The following is a 15,897-nucleotide window of genomic DNA, read 5'->3' on the forward strand; positions in this document are numbered from 1 at the left end:
GCTGCCTAACGTAGCCAAAAGGCAGAGCCTTTGGGACTTGCCCACTTCCATCACCATGGCACTCAGGTGTCTGTGCTTTGACAAATCCCCACTCCCCCTTCTAGCTCCATTTCACCTGATCTATCATTTGTTTGCGTTAGTACAACTGTATAAGTATAGTTACTTAATTACTACAGCTGCCAAGAAAGCCTAAGTTAAAATTCCATTTTCAAACTAGGACAACAGGCTAGAGAAAGAAGGAATCTAAAAGATTTTAAGATGAGGACACAGCAACACATGCAATTACATGACTGAAAATTAGTCTTCATGAAAACTGCTTCAAATGATCTAAAACAGCCAACTCCAAATGGTGGTTTTGGGGCTTTGAATTTTTTCAGTCTCATGAAAAAGGATTTGTAATGTAATGTGCAATTTGGGAGGCTGTAGCAAAATATCTATCAAAGGCTGGAATTTTTTATTTATAAATAAAGCAGCTGAAATTCTTAGTATCTACAGCTGTGTTTGGTCAAACAGAAAACCTCACATCTTCCAATCCATTTATAAAAAGCTGCAATATCAAAGGACTGGATATAATGCTAGAGACCTCTGACTTCATTAGATTTGCTGGTGTTGAAATTTCCTTCTATCCAGTATTTCCAAACAATTTGGAATATAAAATACATTTCACTCTACCATGAAAGTTGAAACTGATGAACTTAATTCACTACATACACAGATGTTGTGAAAAACATTACAAATTAGATAATAACAGCAGTACTCAAAATGTAAAAGGCAGTGCTGTTTTCATTAAGCTATCACGGTTAATAAAGTAAGTTTGAAAATAAGGCAGAGCTTTTAAAATACTTACTGACATACTGAAGATATAATAAAAAATTATAAAACTCATTTTATATACCATTTATATATCATTTCCAACAACACACAAGAAATATAGTATACTACCTGATGGAATCTTAAATACTTTTCCTTATTAACTGTTTTCCAAGCAATGCCACTTTCCAGTAAGATCTCATCTAATCACTTTCCAAGATGGCTTACCACTCTCCAATTTAAGTATGTTACAAATGGCCTAGTCCAAAATCATATAAGCTATTTAACATAATCAGCTCCAATCTCTTATATCATGCCCACCTATGTTTATCCTGCTCTAACAAAGTCTTAGCCTATAAACAATTTATGAAAGAAAAGAAACCATATAATTCCTCCACTAAAAGCTCAGGTATTTCTGTACTGTTTAAAAATAGAAACACTTAAGTCTTCTATTGAATAGTAAGTGAAAAACCCTTGGCACCTCTCCACAGGTTAGAGTTTTCTGTCTGACGTCAAAATAGCACAATGTAGAGCAACTAGATGACTGTAAATCATCAGTCAGCATTAAACCACAGATCTCTGTATGACAAACTTTACTTTTGTATAATTAGAAATCTAGACTTCAAAACTAACACTGGCAATAAAGGATACTTTAAATGGCTGGAAAAGGGAAATGTTTACTGGTTACTTTACTTTCTTTTCACACAAAAATTTTTGCAATTGCTAAGATCCTTCCAGAAACCACTCCAAGGTGACTCACACATGAAGTGATCTGACCTCCTTAATATAGTCTGGTTAGTGTTAAAACGTGTTAAATATGTAAAACGTGTTAAAAGTGAAGGGCAAAAAAATTCCTACCCTTTTTACTACATCTCTCCAGGAATCACAATTCTACAATTACCATTACTTTGACTTAATTATAAAGTTGAGATTTCAAAAAAGAAACCAAAACCAAATTGTAACTAGAAATAAAAGATTTGTCATCATCTTCATTAACATGGCCAGACAAGGAGAATTGTAACTTAATCTGCTTTTTCAGTAAGTGGAGAAATGCTTTAACAAGATTTTATATAAAGATCCCAACTTACATGTTCTGTTCCAGGACCATCCACAGAAAAAGAACAGAAGTATGGAAGAAGAAATAAATGTAAGGAAAAACAACTAGAGATAGCACTGGGCAAACAGCCAAGACTAAAGGAAGCAAATTATAAAAATGGGATGAAAAATTAAAAAGAAGTTTCAGGTACCACAAAACAAATTACCAGAATAGGTCAATACCATTTTTTTCTTCCACAACTATGTCTACCAAAAAATCAAAGAGATTAGGCACATTTCTGGAAGACAGACAAAACCCACACAGAACCTAATTAGAGCTCTTAATCAATGCATAATCCTGCTCTGGAAGGGCATGTCCCTAACTGAGTTTCAGGCAACAGAGCCTCTTTGTTTATCTTTGAGAAGACACTATTTTCTAAGTTTCCCAAGGTCTCTTCCAAAAACTAGATCTACTATTTCTCAAATTATACATTTGTAACACCTTAAATAAATGAATACAGAGGGTGGTGGTGAAGAAGGAAAAGGGGATGAAAAAAGAAAGGTATTCAACAGTAACTGTATGTAGGCACAACTAACTAATTTCCTTAGGCTCTAGAAGCCATCAAAGATGTCCAGAAGAAGATTCATAGTAAACACCTGGATTAAGGTGCTTAGAAATAACTGCTGGAGAAGCTTCTAACTTGCATTACTATAAGAAAAGCCTAGATGGTACAGGAGTCCCTAGGAACTTAGTTATAAGCTAATAAAACTAGACATATTTACATAGTTGTATTTGAATATGACTGTGTCCAAATTCGTAAAACAATCAACTGAAATATATGAGGACAGAGATCATCATAAATTTGTGCTTACCATTTAATTTTTTGTCAACTTTCTGAAAACGGAAAGTTGAAAACAAATTCTAATCATAATATAAACAGCACATTTTATATCTCTTTTCAAAATTATTCTCAGCACGGGATCACCAAATGACTGGGCTTGGAAGGGACTTCAAGAGACAATCTAATTGTCAGCCAGAGCAGGTATCAGGTGAGTTTTGAATATCTCCAGAGAAGGAAACCACACAATCTCTTTGGGCAGCCTGTTCCTATGCTCTGTCACCCTGAACAACATTCTGATGAACAATTCTGATTTTCTACTTTGTACTAAGACAATAATTTCAGGAGAGCTGACAAATTTAACAAAATTTAAATTTTAGATCTACCTCAATTCAGTTGAAAATCATCAAGACAGTAAATAGTAGTAAATATGGTGTCAAAAAAACCACATTTCCATTCAACAGGTATTATTTTGATGGTAATGAACCATCAAACTATCTAGACCATTGGTCTAGATAGTTTCCACCACAGTACATAATGACGGAGATTACTACTTCTCACTTGCAGCTGGCCCAAAATGATTTTGTTAATACCAAAGTGAATACAAAAATTGAACACTCAGTGACATACCAAGTAGCGCAAACACTTCCTATGTGAATTGGTTTAAGAAATTCTTGTTTTCATTTTTAACTCAGACTTGCATGACAGTAAATACTTTCAGGGAAATTAGACCATTAAAAGGAATAGCAGAATTTACTTAAGGACTGCTCAACACAACTCTTATAATCCTTTATTCAATTTGTAAATAAGCTACTGAAATTACCACTACTAGACACACTGGACAGTGGAACACAGAGAGGAACACTTACAGTCCTCTTTTGTTTTTCACTGCCATAATCAGAAATTCACTGTAGCAGGACACTACTGTCATGCTATTTGCAGGTGAACATACTAACTCACACTTCTACAGAAATTTATTTAAGAGTGGTCTGCTGCAGAACCGTTTTTCCCTGTCTGTCTGTTCCCATGCCATCAATTCTGTCAGTGCTAAACAGGTCTGACTCCATAGAAGCTCCAGTGAGGTCCAGCTCCCACTGAATGGACTTGCCAGACCATCAGATGAAGGGCAGGGCTTTCTGATGCAGAACAGGAAGCAGGACCAGCAAATCAGGAAGGAATGGCAGGACTGCAGCAGCTATCAGTTCATACAGTCATGGAAACATTAAGCCTGCTTCAGGATACTAAAAATAAGGCACCATCACCTCTCCTCCACATGAGAAGGTTTGCCACGTTACTATCAGCAGCCAGTGCCGAGGCGCTTGGCTGCTCCGCTGCCCTTCGCACAGCGCTGCCGGTCTGGCCACTCACCCCGAGCCTCCTGTCACAGCTGCACAACACACACCACCTAGAACTGCCTAAAATGCTCCTGAGGACACCACTGTCCTTTTCCTGCCACTGCACCACTTATTAATTTCATTACTTGAACTGAATAAGCAGCAAACAATGGATTGCACAGCATGACCAACATTTCGACAAGGAAACTATACAAGGCAGCACTATATTCTCACTTGTGAAAGCAAAAAAATGTAAAACCAACACACCGTGCAGGAATGAATTAGAAAGAGCTATTCAAGGAAGTCAAACTTGCATGCAGAATTCATTGTAGCTTTTTAGATGGCTAATAAAAAATTGAAATCTCCTAATATCTTTCAAATGTCAAGCTGTTGCTAGTCTTAATTACAGAACAACAAATTATGTACAGCATTACTATAATAACTACGTTCTTTTTTAAAGAAAAGCTAAAGCATGCTTAAACACTTAAATGTTTTCTCTGTATTTTGTAATGGAATTCACAGCATACAAAGCTCCCAATGTAAAAATTAAGAATCCTTCAGTTTACTCTAAGTAGCTGAAAAGAAACCATAAGGAAAATTTATAACCACACTTATAAGGAAAGTATTAGAAATTCACTTTAGCTAATAAACAAGCCCCACCTCACCACACTTTATGAAAGCAATCTTTTAGAAAGAAATCCTTTTAGCTTATTCAACTGAAAAATAAACTACTCTACCAATATTATTGCTGCTTCATAATATTCTCTCCTGTATAAAAAGATGTGTTGCATACAGGTGTGACTAGAAAAAGAAATACCATCAAAATAACATCTCTAGTAACAGAGACTAAACAGAAAGAGAATAGTGAACGAGTAGATACCAAGCACCACTATAAAAGATGCTCCAATCTGTAAAAATCATGCTGTACAGCACATTTACTTTCTCATAAAGCTAAATTTAAAGATATTCAAGAACTGAAAAGTCTAAAATCACAATTACAAGCAAGATCCAAATGGAGGAGCAAAATGAAACAAGCTTCTACTGAAACATTATCTCCTACCATTAAAACTGTACAAGTCTACACAGTAGTGGCAAATGAGATACAAAGTTTGACAGGGTGTTGGGAACAACAGGGATCATCAATGAATAATTCTGTGTTGTAACTATCTTCCAAGAAGATGGAAGCAGCAACCAAGTAAAACTACAGCAGCCTCAACATAAGAAAATTACTAAAATATCTGAACACTGATTCCAGAAAAACTTAGAATAGCTAAGTAGATAACAGAAATATGATCTTTTCCTCATTAAGGAAACATGTGGAATGAAAAGAAAAAAAGAGGTAGAAAGTATCTGTCTGAATACTGTCATATGTGCCTCATCCTTTACTAAGATAGCTAGTATAAATGTGAATTAGTAATTAAACAAGACCTGGTCATCAGTAAAATGCAAGGAATAGCTAGATAAACTCATTCAGCTAGAAACATTTATTCAACACTTCTTAGAACATGCAGAAGGCCTAACATTTTGTCAGAGGAGGTCAGCCCTAGAGCCCAGGAGCTCCAAGGACAATTTCAAACTCTTAATGATGCTCTGGGGTTTGGTATGCTATACTTCATTATTATGTATGCTCCCTAACTGGGTTCTGAGCTTTTTTCTTCTGTTCTGCAGTGATCAATCAACCCAGAGCACATTTTGCCTTTCCTTTGCAAGACAACCACCCATCTTCACTCATGCAAATAACAAACAACTCTCAAAGCTCCCACAGTAAAGAGAGATCAATGATCTGGAGGATTCATTTCTGAAAGAGGCATAAGGAGAGTACAACTTGATGTGATCCCAAAAAATCTGCAGTCTACTTTATTAATTCTGCTTTTTTTGAAGAAAAACATGAAAGAAGTAATACTGTATGATCTTGCAGGTGTAGATAAAGACCAGTATCTCACTGAAATACGGGAAGAGGAAAGGAATTAATCCTATGGAACTTGAAGTGCAGCCAAAAATGTTCAAAAACCTGCTTCATATTTAAGGAATGTAAATTAAATACAAATGAGTAATAATGAAAAAAAAATGTTGGCCTTTCTCCTCAAGGAGGAAAAAAAATGGCTTGTTCAGACAGTCTTGCTCAAGTTGCGCTTTTCATTTCTAAAGATAAACTACTTGACTATATCACTATCATGGTAAAATGCAAGAGCAAGTGAAAAGGGAAAATATTAATTCATATCCACAAGGAAAAAAAAAATCACTAATGATCTAGATTCATAAATGTAGGAAACACACTTTAGTACTGAAATAGTCTCTGTTCACTCAAGTACGTTCAAATAGAAATCTACTTTAATAAATGTGCCTATTTCTGCACTGTAGCTAGAAAACGTAATTAGACTTTTTAACATCTTGAGTACAAAAATAACTGATCATTCCAAAAAATTAGCAACTAATTTCCATCTCTGAACACTAGAACACTAACATGCTTCTGAAATTTATCTCATAAACCCAAAGCATTGTCCCATTGTATGGCAAAAATGAATAGAGTCTTCTCTCCTACATAGTCTCAAATTTTAATCAAGCTGGACAGTGACAGAATAGAAATAGATAATTTTTTTTCAATTTTAATCCTTCAACATTGATCTGAAAAACATTAATAGTTGAAGGTATTCTACCACATGAAAGGGAATTTTACTTTTTCTATCTTGCATTTTAGAGTATCTTCGGAATCTTCCAACATCCACACTTTCATTCATGCTGTTATAATTCACTAGAATTTTCCTTATGCTTATCCTGATTATTTGAAGGTTTATGACTTCCCTCATAGAAGTTTTCATTTCCTATCTTTTAACACTAAACTGAGTTTTTCAGCTCTAAAACTGCCTGAAGACAATTCCATTTTTCATACTAATTGAACAGATGCAATAAAAACCCAAGTTCACCTATATACTAATTCATTAGAATGTACTGCACATACCTGATTCAGCAAGGCATAGGTTTGAGAAATTAGAGCCAATAGACCTTTAACTCTTGTGCAAGTAAAATGTACCACCCAAATTTCTTATGCCTATGCATAATATATAAAGATGATAATGAAGTGAACAGACAAAGTGTATTTCAAGTGATGTTCTATTCAGACAATAGTTAGCCCTGTGTTGTTATTTTTCATTAAAGGGGAAAAACAATTATTTCTGTAATCAGGATTACAGTGCCTCCCCAGTTGATAAGGCAACTATACGAGGCAGAGAGCTTTGCAGACAAAGAGCTGGCTGCCATTTTCAAAATGAAAGAACTACTGATGCATTACATTTTTTGAGTCTCAGAACACATCCATTCAACTGCTCCACAAAACAAGCATAACACAAACATACACAGAAAAAACACATCAGTACTTCAGAAATACTGGGAAGTTGACCCTTCAGTCATATTATTCAGCAATAAGGGGGAGGTAGAAGAATGAACAGATACCTGACAAAATTAATTCATGTGCTAGCTCAGTTTTTAAACTGTTTGCTCTGTAGTAGCTAAAGAATGAACATAAGGGTTTCTCAAAGTTTTGCCCATATAAAAATCCTAGCTGTAAACCCAGCCCTAATGTGCTCAGGGTCTCTTTAGTAAGTGAGTAAATTCTGAAGATATACTTTCTCTAGTTGTCTTCTGCTTACAGAAATTGACAATGTGCAATGTCAAGAGTTTTAAATCACAGTTTTCATACCTCCTGCTTAATATTCTACCACTTTTTAGCAACTCAGAAATTAAATCTCTCTCTCCCTATCTTTAGTAATTTCTAAAAATGTCTTCTGAATAAATCTGCTTACAGAGACAGCATGTGTTACAAGTTTCCTCACAGCCAGTCTATCAGCATTCACTAAGTACCCAAAATCAGTAGGTCATTTTAATACCACCTACTACTTTTTCGCAAGATAAGTCTCAATTTTCCTTGTAATATGGAAAATTTTTCCACCACTGAAAAAGATCTGATTTATTCTTATCATTTTACAGGGGCACAAAACTGGTGGTAAAGATGAGCACAAGATACAAGTTAATGGCATGGGATGCACTATAGAGCCACACCAAGTCACCTTGTTTTGAGTGACAAAATAGAAAAGATCTAAGAGAAGGGCTCTCACAGAGTAATTCTGCTCTCTGAAAAAGGATTTAAGTCATCTAGCAGTACAGAAGCCAATATTATATTATCAGAAATGAGAAAGACAGCCATTTTCCAGTTTCACTACTTTTATTTTCCCCAGTATACTGACAGCAAAGTTTTTTGATACTAAAGGGTTTTGTCCTCCTCATTGCAAGACGTTTAATGTGATGATCTAAAAAAACATTCCTTAGTTTCTTAAAGCATCAGAATCATCTGAAAGTGAAACATAAAAGCATGTTGTATTTCTCCAGCCTTAAAGTGAAGGATACTAATAGTGAAGGAAAGAAAGAAAACTAGTGTTTGTAACAGTTCAGCATTGCCTTTTAAAGGTGATAACTGTTTCCTGTATCTGTATCTAAAACAGGCAAAAAAAAGCCCTAATGTCTCTTTAAAACACTGATCTTTTCTAAGGAACAATTCAGTCTGGGATGAGACAAGTTTCAAGATCACTAGAGTATTACAAAATCATATCTAAACTTCCTTTTAGATGCCCCAGTGCAGGCTTACTCTTACACCTACAGTAAACTAGCTGTATTTCAAAAGTACCTTCTGAAAATGGAAATCTAAGGCTTGCACACAAATACTTACTGCAGGTATCAGTAACTTTTTTACTTCTTCAACAGCCCTCTTCAGCTTTATTTCTGCTCTGTTTTGAGCATCCTCCACAGTGATAAGTACATGTAAATCTTCATTCAGGTGTTCCCAGTTGGGCTTGCCTCGATTCTGTTCTTCCTAAAAAAATTAAAACATGGAAGTTATGAAGCACTTATATTCTGCATAAAGCAATCACAAACAGTAGACAAATTCAATTCTGTGAATAGTGCAAACTTTACTTTCAGCAATGTTTCTTCATACTTTGAAGACTTTTGTATCATGTGAACTCAGCCTTCAAAATATCATTTTGGGGTTTTGTTTGTGTTTTGGAATATCCTACTCTGTATTACACTTTTTAAACACTACAGTACATATGCTGCTTCTTAAGAGTCCTCAGAACACCTTCCTCAGCTGAATAAAGGAGCAAGAATAAGAATACAAACACAGTACTACTTTGAGTATTATTTAGAGTCTTTGAATTATTAAACAGGTAAGACATACTAATAGCTAAGCAACCAATCTTTTGATGAGAAGTGAAACAGACACCAGACATAGAAACTCCATCTGAATCACTCCAAAGGACAAGAAAGCAATCTCCAGTGTTAGAATCACTTTCAAATACTCATGAAAAGTAGTTTCAAAGAGTCAAACACTACAAAAGGAACAGAAGTTGCCATTTTCAAAGAAGAGCTGCATGTACTGGATGAAGAAAAGACAGGAGGAGATGACAAGGCTTTAATACTGAAGTTACAGAAGGGGAAGTGACAAGATGGTCACCATTGCACAGGCACTCATCACACCCATGTCATCAGTAATCCCAAAGATAAATATTAAAAATGTTTTCAGAAAGGGAAAGCATGCTAAACAAAGCATTTCAGTTTTAAACAACAGAAACCAATAAATTTAATTAACACATTCAAGTAGCCTGTCTTTCAAAAATAAGATAATGAAACACAAACACAGAAGAAACTTCCCAACTCCTTTTTCATTAAACAGTGCATAAAGCTCACTAAATTTTCATGAAACCTCATTCAAATTTGACAATATTTAAAATATAACATAAAAAGTTTAAAAAAAATAGGGCATCAAAAAGTAAGTTTATTACACGTTTGAATCTATAAAAAGGCCCACATAAACAAATCCTACTTATTTAAAACTTTAAAAGCTGGGTATAATAGAAGAGTCTCCTATTTGTAAGATAAACCTCTGTGGCTTAACCACAATTCGCATTTTAACTTTGACTTTTTTTTTTAAATTTATTTTATTTTAAAATTTATTTATTTATTTATTTGTATTGCAAATGTGTCTTTTCCCCAAGTTTCATGAAAAATTCCTCCAGGAAATCAGATACATTCAGGAAATGTTTTAAGATTTAATACCAAGAAATGTTTGCAGTGCCTCATATTCACATATATCTGAGGAAGCACTGCTCCTTAGAGTGTTTTATTTTTAAATATGTCTGAAATGTTTTGTGGAATAGACAAGGATAAAAACAGGCATTAAAAAAAATGGAACCATGAGAGATGTATGAAAAATGTATATAAAAGATTCAGTACTTTGAAACTACTTTTCACTATGCATGCAACATGCATATATCCAATACTCCATGCTATCAGATACAATGATGTCTTTTGCTGCTTTTAATGTTATCTATGCCAACTTTTATAACAAAGGTAGTTGTGACAATAGGTCTGCCAGTTTCAGAAACTGGAAACAGGGAGAAAAGTAACTCTCATGATATAACAGAGAATGTGATGCCAAGTGCAGCTGAGTTATGTAACATGGCCTCTATGTAATCTTTGAAAGAACTGTCTATGACAAGGTATTTGCTACTTATTTATTCTATTGTGATCAAAACTCCACCATTACTTTTTAAACAATTCCATATTTTTTTTGTTTAATCCAAAGCAGGAGTGAGCTGTTTTCTTTCAAGATGTTGGCAAGCTACATCAATACCAGGTAGTGTACAAAATAATATGCCACAGGTATGAAGAATGAGAGAAGGTTCCTAAACCAGCAGAGGGCAGAGGAAGAAATGTGCAACTACCTCTTCTTGCACTAACACAGTGCTGGAATTGGCAAGGTCCTAGATACTAACACCAGATACAAGAAACCTGCACAACCATAATAACACAGGAGGCAAAACAAATGAAAAAAATTGACAACCCCAAGAGGAACAAAGGTCCCCAGGTAAATCAACAAGTTCTGTTCCTGAAAGACAAGGAATGCCTAAATGCAGTTTTAGCTACCATGCCATTAAACACCATGCACCATGTTTATACACAGTGTAGGCAAACATACAGGTGCTTATGGTGTTGTATCCTTTTCTCTCATAATGAAAATAATAAGGTGCTAAGTCACCAAAACTTGTTTCAGATAAATGTTACATCAAAGCCATGTTACATTCTTTGAGTCAAATGCTAAGACTGAAAAAAAGGGCTAAAAATAAAATTTCACACTATTTTTAAAAAATAAAAGAAAAAAACCAGAGTTTGTAATGGACTTCTGATTTATGTTTTCTCTCAATACACTGGGGTTATAATTTCATCCAGTACTCCCATTCCATCTCACAAGATGGTTTTCTTAGCGGGTTAACAGTTTCCTAAGAAATGTCTTTTGTTCAATTGAAAATGCTCCTTGAATGTTATATCAGTATGTATATTTGATTATGTACGTGTTTGGTTTTACCCAAATTGGGAAATTCAGGTCTTTACTAGCTCATTCATTCCAACAGCAAGTCAGATGCAAAACACAGAGATACAGTCATGAAAGAGAGATAATCTGCAAACCTCTTGAACTTAAAGCTACCATTTTTTATGCTACCTAATTCTCCTTTTAAATCCTGAAAGAATGCTTTGGAAAAACATATTTTCCCTGAAGTAGAATCTTTATTTATAATAAACTAACCCTCTGTGCAACAAGTCTTGGACACATCTTTTCTCAACCATGTTTTGTTACAGTAAAACCTGAACAGTCAAGTTTAATATATCTGGAACACAAGTAGGAAGGTATCTTCTGAAAACACATGTAATATATGTCCAAGATTTTAAAGGCTGATTAGGGTTTTCTTTTGAATATTTTGGGGGAGAAAATAGTGAAAAGATGGGCAGGAAAGAATTATTACAACTTGCCTCATTGCACAACTTGGTACAAAGAAACTACAAGATGTGGCAGTCCTGAAGTGAACTGTAGATAAGACAAAGCAGATCACTCCACAGATTCAGAAAATGTCTGGGGTGCAAAGAGACCCTGAACATCATCCAATCCAAATCCCCTGCTCAGGACAGGTCAACTCAAGCATGTTGCTATTGGGCAGGCTCTAAACATCTCCAAGGACAGAGACTGACCCCTCTCCTGGGAGACTTGTTCAGTGCTCAACCAGTGTTCAGTCACAACAACAAAAAGCTTTTCCTTAGGTTTAAACGTGACTTCTTTCTCTTTGCCCATTGTCCCTTGTCCTTCAGTAGCAACTGTTGAGCCATTCAGCCTAGTTGCCAGGTCTACCTATTGAAAAAGTAGTCAGGAGCAATAGAAATTGCCATGAGAATTATTTTGGGAAAGAAACATTTACTACCACAGCAGGAAGGGCACACACACTGAAGGAAGAACCAGCACCAGGGAAATCAGAAAACCTGACTAAGACTTGGGGAAAAAGAAATTCAACTGCATATATTCAAAATTATATTACATACACAAGAAGTAATTGGCAGCATGAAATCTTCCTGCATCCCAGAGATTGTTTATGGAAGAATTATACAAGAAAAATGGAGACCGAAAATGTAGAAAACTACAAAGTACAGTGATTTATGGCACAACCTTGGGAAACAACAATATTAGAAAAGCTTAATTATAAGCAAACTGTCTTGTCTGCTAAATTAAAGAACATTAAGGACAACATAAATGGCAGATGAAATTTCACTGTGCTCCTTGTTTGGCAGAAATTTCAGTATCCTTAAACATAGCCTAATTCTGCAGACAGATTTGTTTCATTCTCTTGCGTGTGCGTGTACACTCATTAATCCTCAGAGTACCTATGCACAATAATGGACTACTCAATATTTATCTTGCTATTAGGGTCAATGTATTAGGTAGTTAAAAAAAAATATTGCTGCAAGTCCTCAAAATTTAGCTGCATAAGAATGAAGTAGTGTAGCTACAGGAATTTTCTTGGGGAGTGATTTAGAGGGAAGCAGAAAAGCAGGTAAAGCATGCAACTGACCTGAATCTATAAAATCAAACTTAAACATTAGAGAGGTTAAAACTCATCTAAAATAGAGTATGAAGTTAGGTCTCTTCTCTTTCTTGCCAATATGTTTCAAAGAACTTCAAACCTAAATGAAAGAAGTGTCAAGGTTGACCAAAATTGTTTAAATTATTCAAATGCTTGAAAAGGAAAATATTAACATAAAGAAAGCAAAAAAAAAAAAAAATCATAAACTTAAAAAATAAATAAATCTAAACTGTATTTCTCCCACCCAAGACCTTCACAGTATGGCAACTGATGAAAAATAAGTTGAAAAATTAAAAACTGGTGAAGTAGGATCCAGTCACTTCCAACTATCAGAATACCATTTAAAAAAATGAAATAAACACTGAAAAAAATACTATGGTAGTATCTGTTTATATGCAGCCAGAGAAATATTAGTTAAGACAAGAAAGAAGAAAGAAAGAATGGAAGCAATGTGGTAAGAATGGAAGCAACTTTCCCACACGGCACTTTTTCAGAAAGCTATGGGCTATTCTATAGTAACAAAAAAAGTGCAGCTTCCAGTCTATGCACTTTTTTCCACTCCATCTCATACAATTTCCTGTAATGTAGGCCACTAAAAAGATTCAAAACCAGTTCAGTACCAACAGCAGGGATCTTTTAAAGAAGTCACCAGCTCAAGCAAGTGTTGAAAATCAACCTCAGTATTCCACTCATCATGATGTGATAGGCTATTAAATTCTGTTTTCACCAACCTATTAAACAAGCTGGTCTCCCTGCTGAATGACAAAAACTACAGAAAAGACAGAGGAAAAGGGAAGAATGTTTTCATATCATGTCAAATTGAATACTAAAATTAAAAGGCATCAGAATAGCTTTAGTCCTTCAAACTATACAAAGGTTTAATTCAAGTACACTCTAAGAACTTTAATTAAAATTATCCAAAGATATAAAACCCAGTATAATCACTCACAGCCACTTCTCACAGTCAGATGGAAGAGGCAAGATGTGGAGAAAAGCTATTTAGAAAAATCTCACAATATATTTTGTCTAATAAAATGTGTAGGTACATTAAAATTTATTTCTAGGTGAGTATTTCCAATAATGAAAACACTCACACATATATATCAAAGTTTTGAAAATAATTCAAAGAGCAGTTTAAAAGAAGTTGTGTGAATTTAAAAAAATAGAGCTAACATGATGATTTTAAAGAATTTTGAAAGAGAAGTTAAATTTAACCAAAAAGTCACAAATAAGGTCCAATATAAATAAATTCTGGTCCTGATCTAATGGTAGTATTTTTAAGTAAGACATGATATGTATTGCGGCTATACAACAATATCTGAATCAGTAAGCCCAAGAGAAACATTATTCAACTATTCAATACAGTTCACATCTTACTTTACAACCTTTTGTTGACACAGTTGAACTGGTAAAGACAAGTCAGAGGAATCTTAGAAGAATGCACTTTGCCCTAAAGTCATATACTCCCAACCTTTCAAGAGTTGTCTTGTTTTGCTGAATGAAACAACCCTTAACCTTTCAAAAGTTGTCTTGTGCTGTTTAATGAAACTTCCGTTCTTGCAAGTGTTCTGCCAGCCTGAGCTACAGAATTGTATTTTTAGGTTTTTGGCTTCTCTACTGCAGAGATAGTTCAAAACAAACATCTAGAAGACAGAAGATTCCTGTAATATTGTGCAAGGAATAAACCACTCAGTCTGCAAATAATTCCACATCAGTTGATCCATATCCATGAGAAGTCCAGACGTAATGAAGCAAAAATCCCTGGGATAATCTCTTACTGTTGTATTGCTGCATCCTTTCCTGAGAGTGTAACAACTTCCTAAGGTTCAGTGCCCTTGCCAGGCAGGCAGCCCTTACTGTTCCCACTGGGACTGGCCCCAGCACCACACCAGCCTTTCAGAGCACATGCTGATGCAGCAGATGCCTCCCCACTTCCCCCCCTCATTTTCTGCTGGACAAGGGAATTTACAACCATGAAGGGCTACACTGAGTGCCAACACAAGGTCAGTGCTGTAGCTGGGGAAAAGGAGAAGGTGAGGGAACATATTTTAACACAACTGCCCCTTAAAAGACTGTCTCACCATGCCTCATGAAACTGTCCCAAGTGAAATCCAATTATGCACATGCCAGGGACAGAACACACTGTCATCTTTGTTATCTGGAATGAAGGAACCTGCTCATCTGTGTATTAAATGCCAGTATTACAGTAACAACTGTAAACTGGGGCTTCTTCTTTCCATTTTGTGACTGAATCTTAGGCCTTGACAAGACTGACTTGTTAAAAATAAAGAAAAAATCCTGAAAAATGACCCATCTATCCCCAAACCCGTATTGGAACGATACAGTCCTGATATTAACATTTCAACAGCAGTTGTTAATTTACATGAGGCCTGCAAACAAAGTAAGTGCTTAGTAAGTACCAAAAATAGAGGTTTTCATCAGACGAAACTCCAAGCCAGCCCTGCAGAAAACCAGTTTAAAATGATGCACTAATTACAGTATCTGTTTGAACAACAGAAGTAATTTTATAACATGAAGCATCAGAACACATTGATTGTCCTAACCCCTGCTGATAAACTGCTTTAATTGTGCAGTTACAGTCAGGCAAATTAACACAGACTTTTACTCCTACTGAGTTTCTAATGGCAGCAGTTCACAAGCAGAAAGCTGATAAAAAAAAAGTAAGGTTACAAAAGCATGCTGAGGGAATAGCACCTGGTCAGGGAAACATGGCAGCTTACTCCACATTTAGAATTTCTGATCGAAGTTTTCACCTATAGAAACAACTGATCAATTGCTTAAATTAACAGTCACATACTTGCTGTTTTGATTGTCAAACAAGTTAGTGCTATTTACTGAGTCTTTAATTATAAATTATTATTGTACACCAAGCCCCCACACCAAGACAATTTTGGATTGAAA

The 15,897-nt window shown here is 35.2% G+C and overlaps 1 protein-coding gene across 12 annotated transcripts in view; it reads right to left on the reverse strand.

Annotated features, from left to right (window-relative positions):
* Nucleotides 1-15,897, reverse strand: part of QKI (QKI, KH domain containing RNA binding) — a 151,601-nt gene that overhangs the window by 42,510 nt on the left and 93,194 nt on the right. For all 12 annotated transcript variants that reach the window (XR_013777820.1, XM_079333477.1, XM_079333476.1 and 9 more), the window contains one exon: nucleotides 8,739-8,882. Coding sequence is in view for 11 of the 12 variants with exons in the window: in XM_079333477.1 (XP_079189603.1) it covers nucleotides 8,739-8,882 (144 nt within the window). In the remaining variant the exon portion in view is untranslated. The remainder of the gene's footprint in view (nucleotides 1-8,738; nucleotides 8,883-15,897) is intronic.

Source organism: Erithacus rubecula, assembly GCF_903797595.1.
Source record: "Erithacus rubecula genome assembly, chromosome: 2".
Lineage (NCBI taxonomy): Eukaryota > Metazoa > Chordata > Aves > Passeriformes > Muscicapidae > Erithacus > Erithacus rubecula.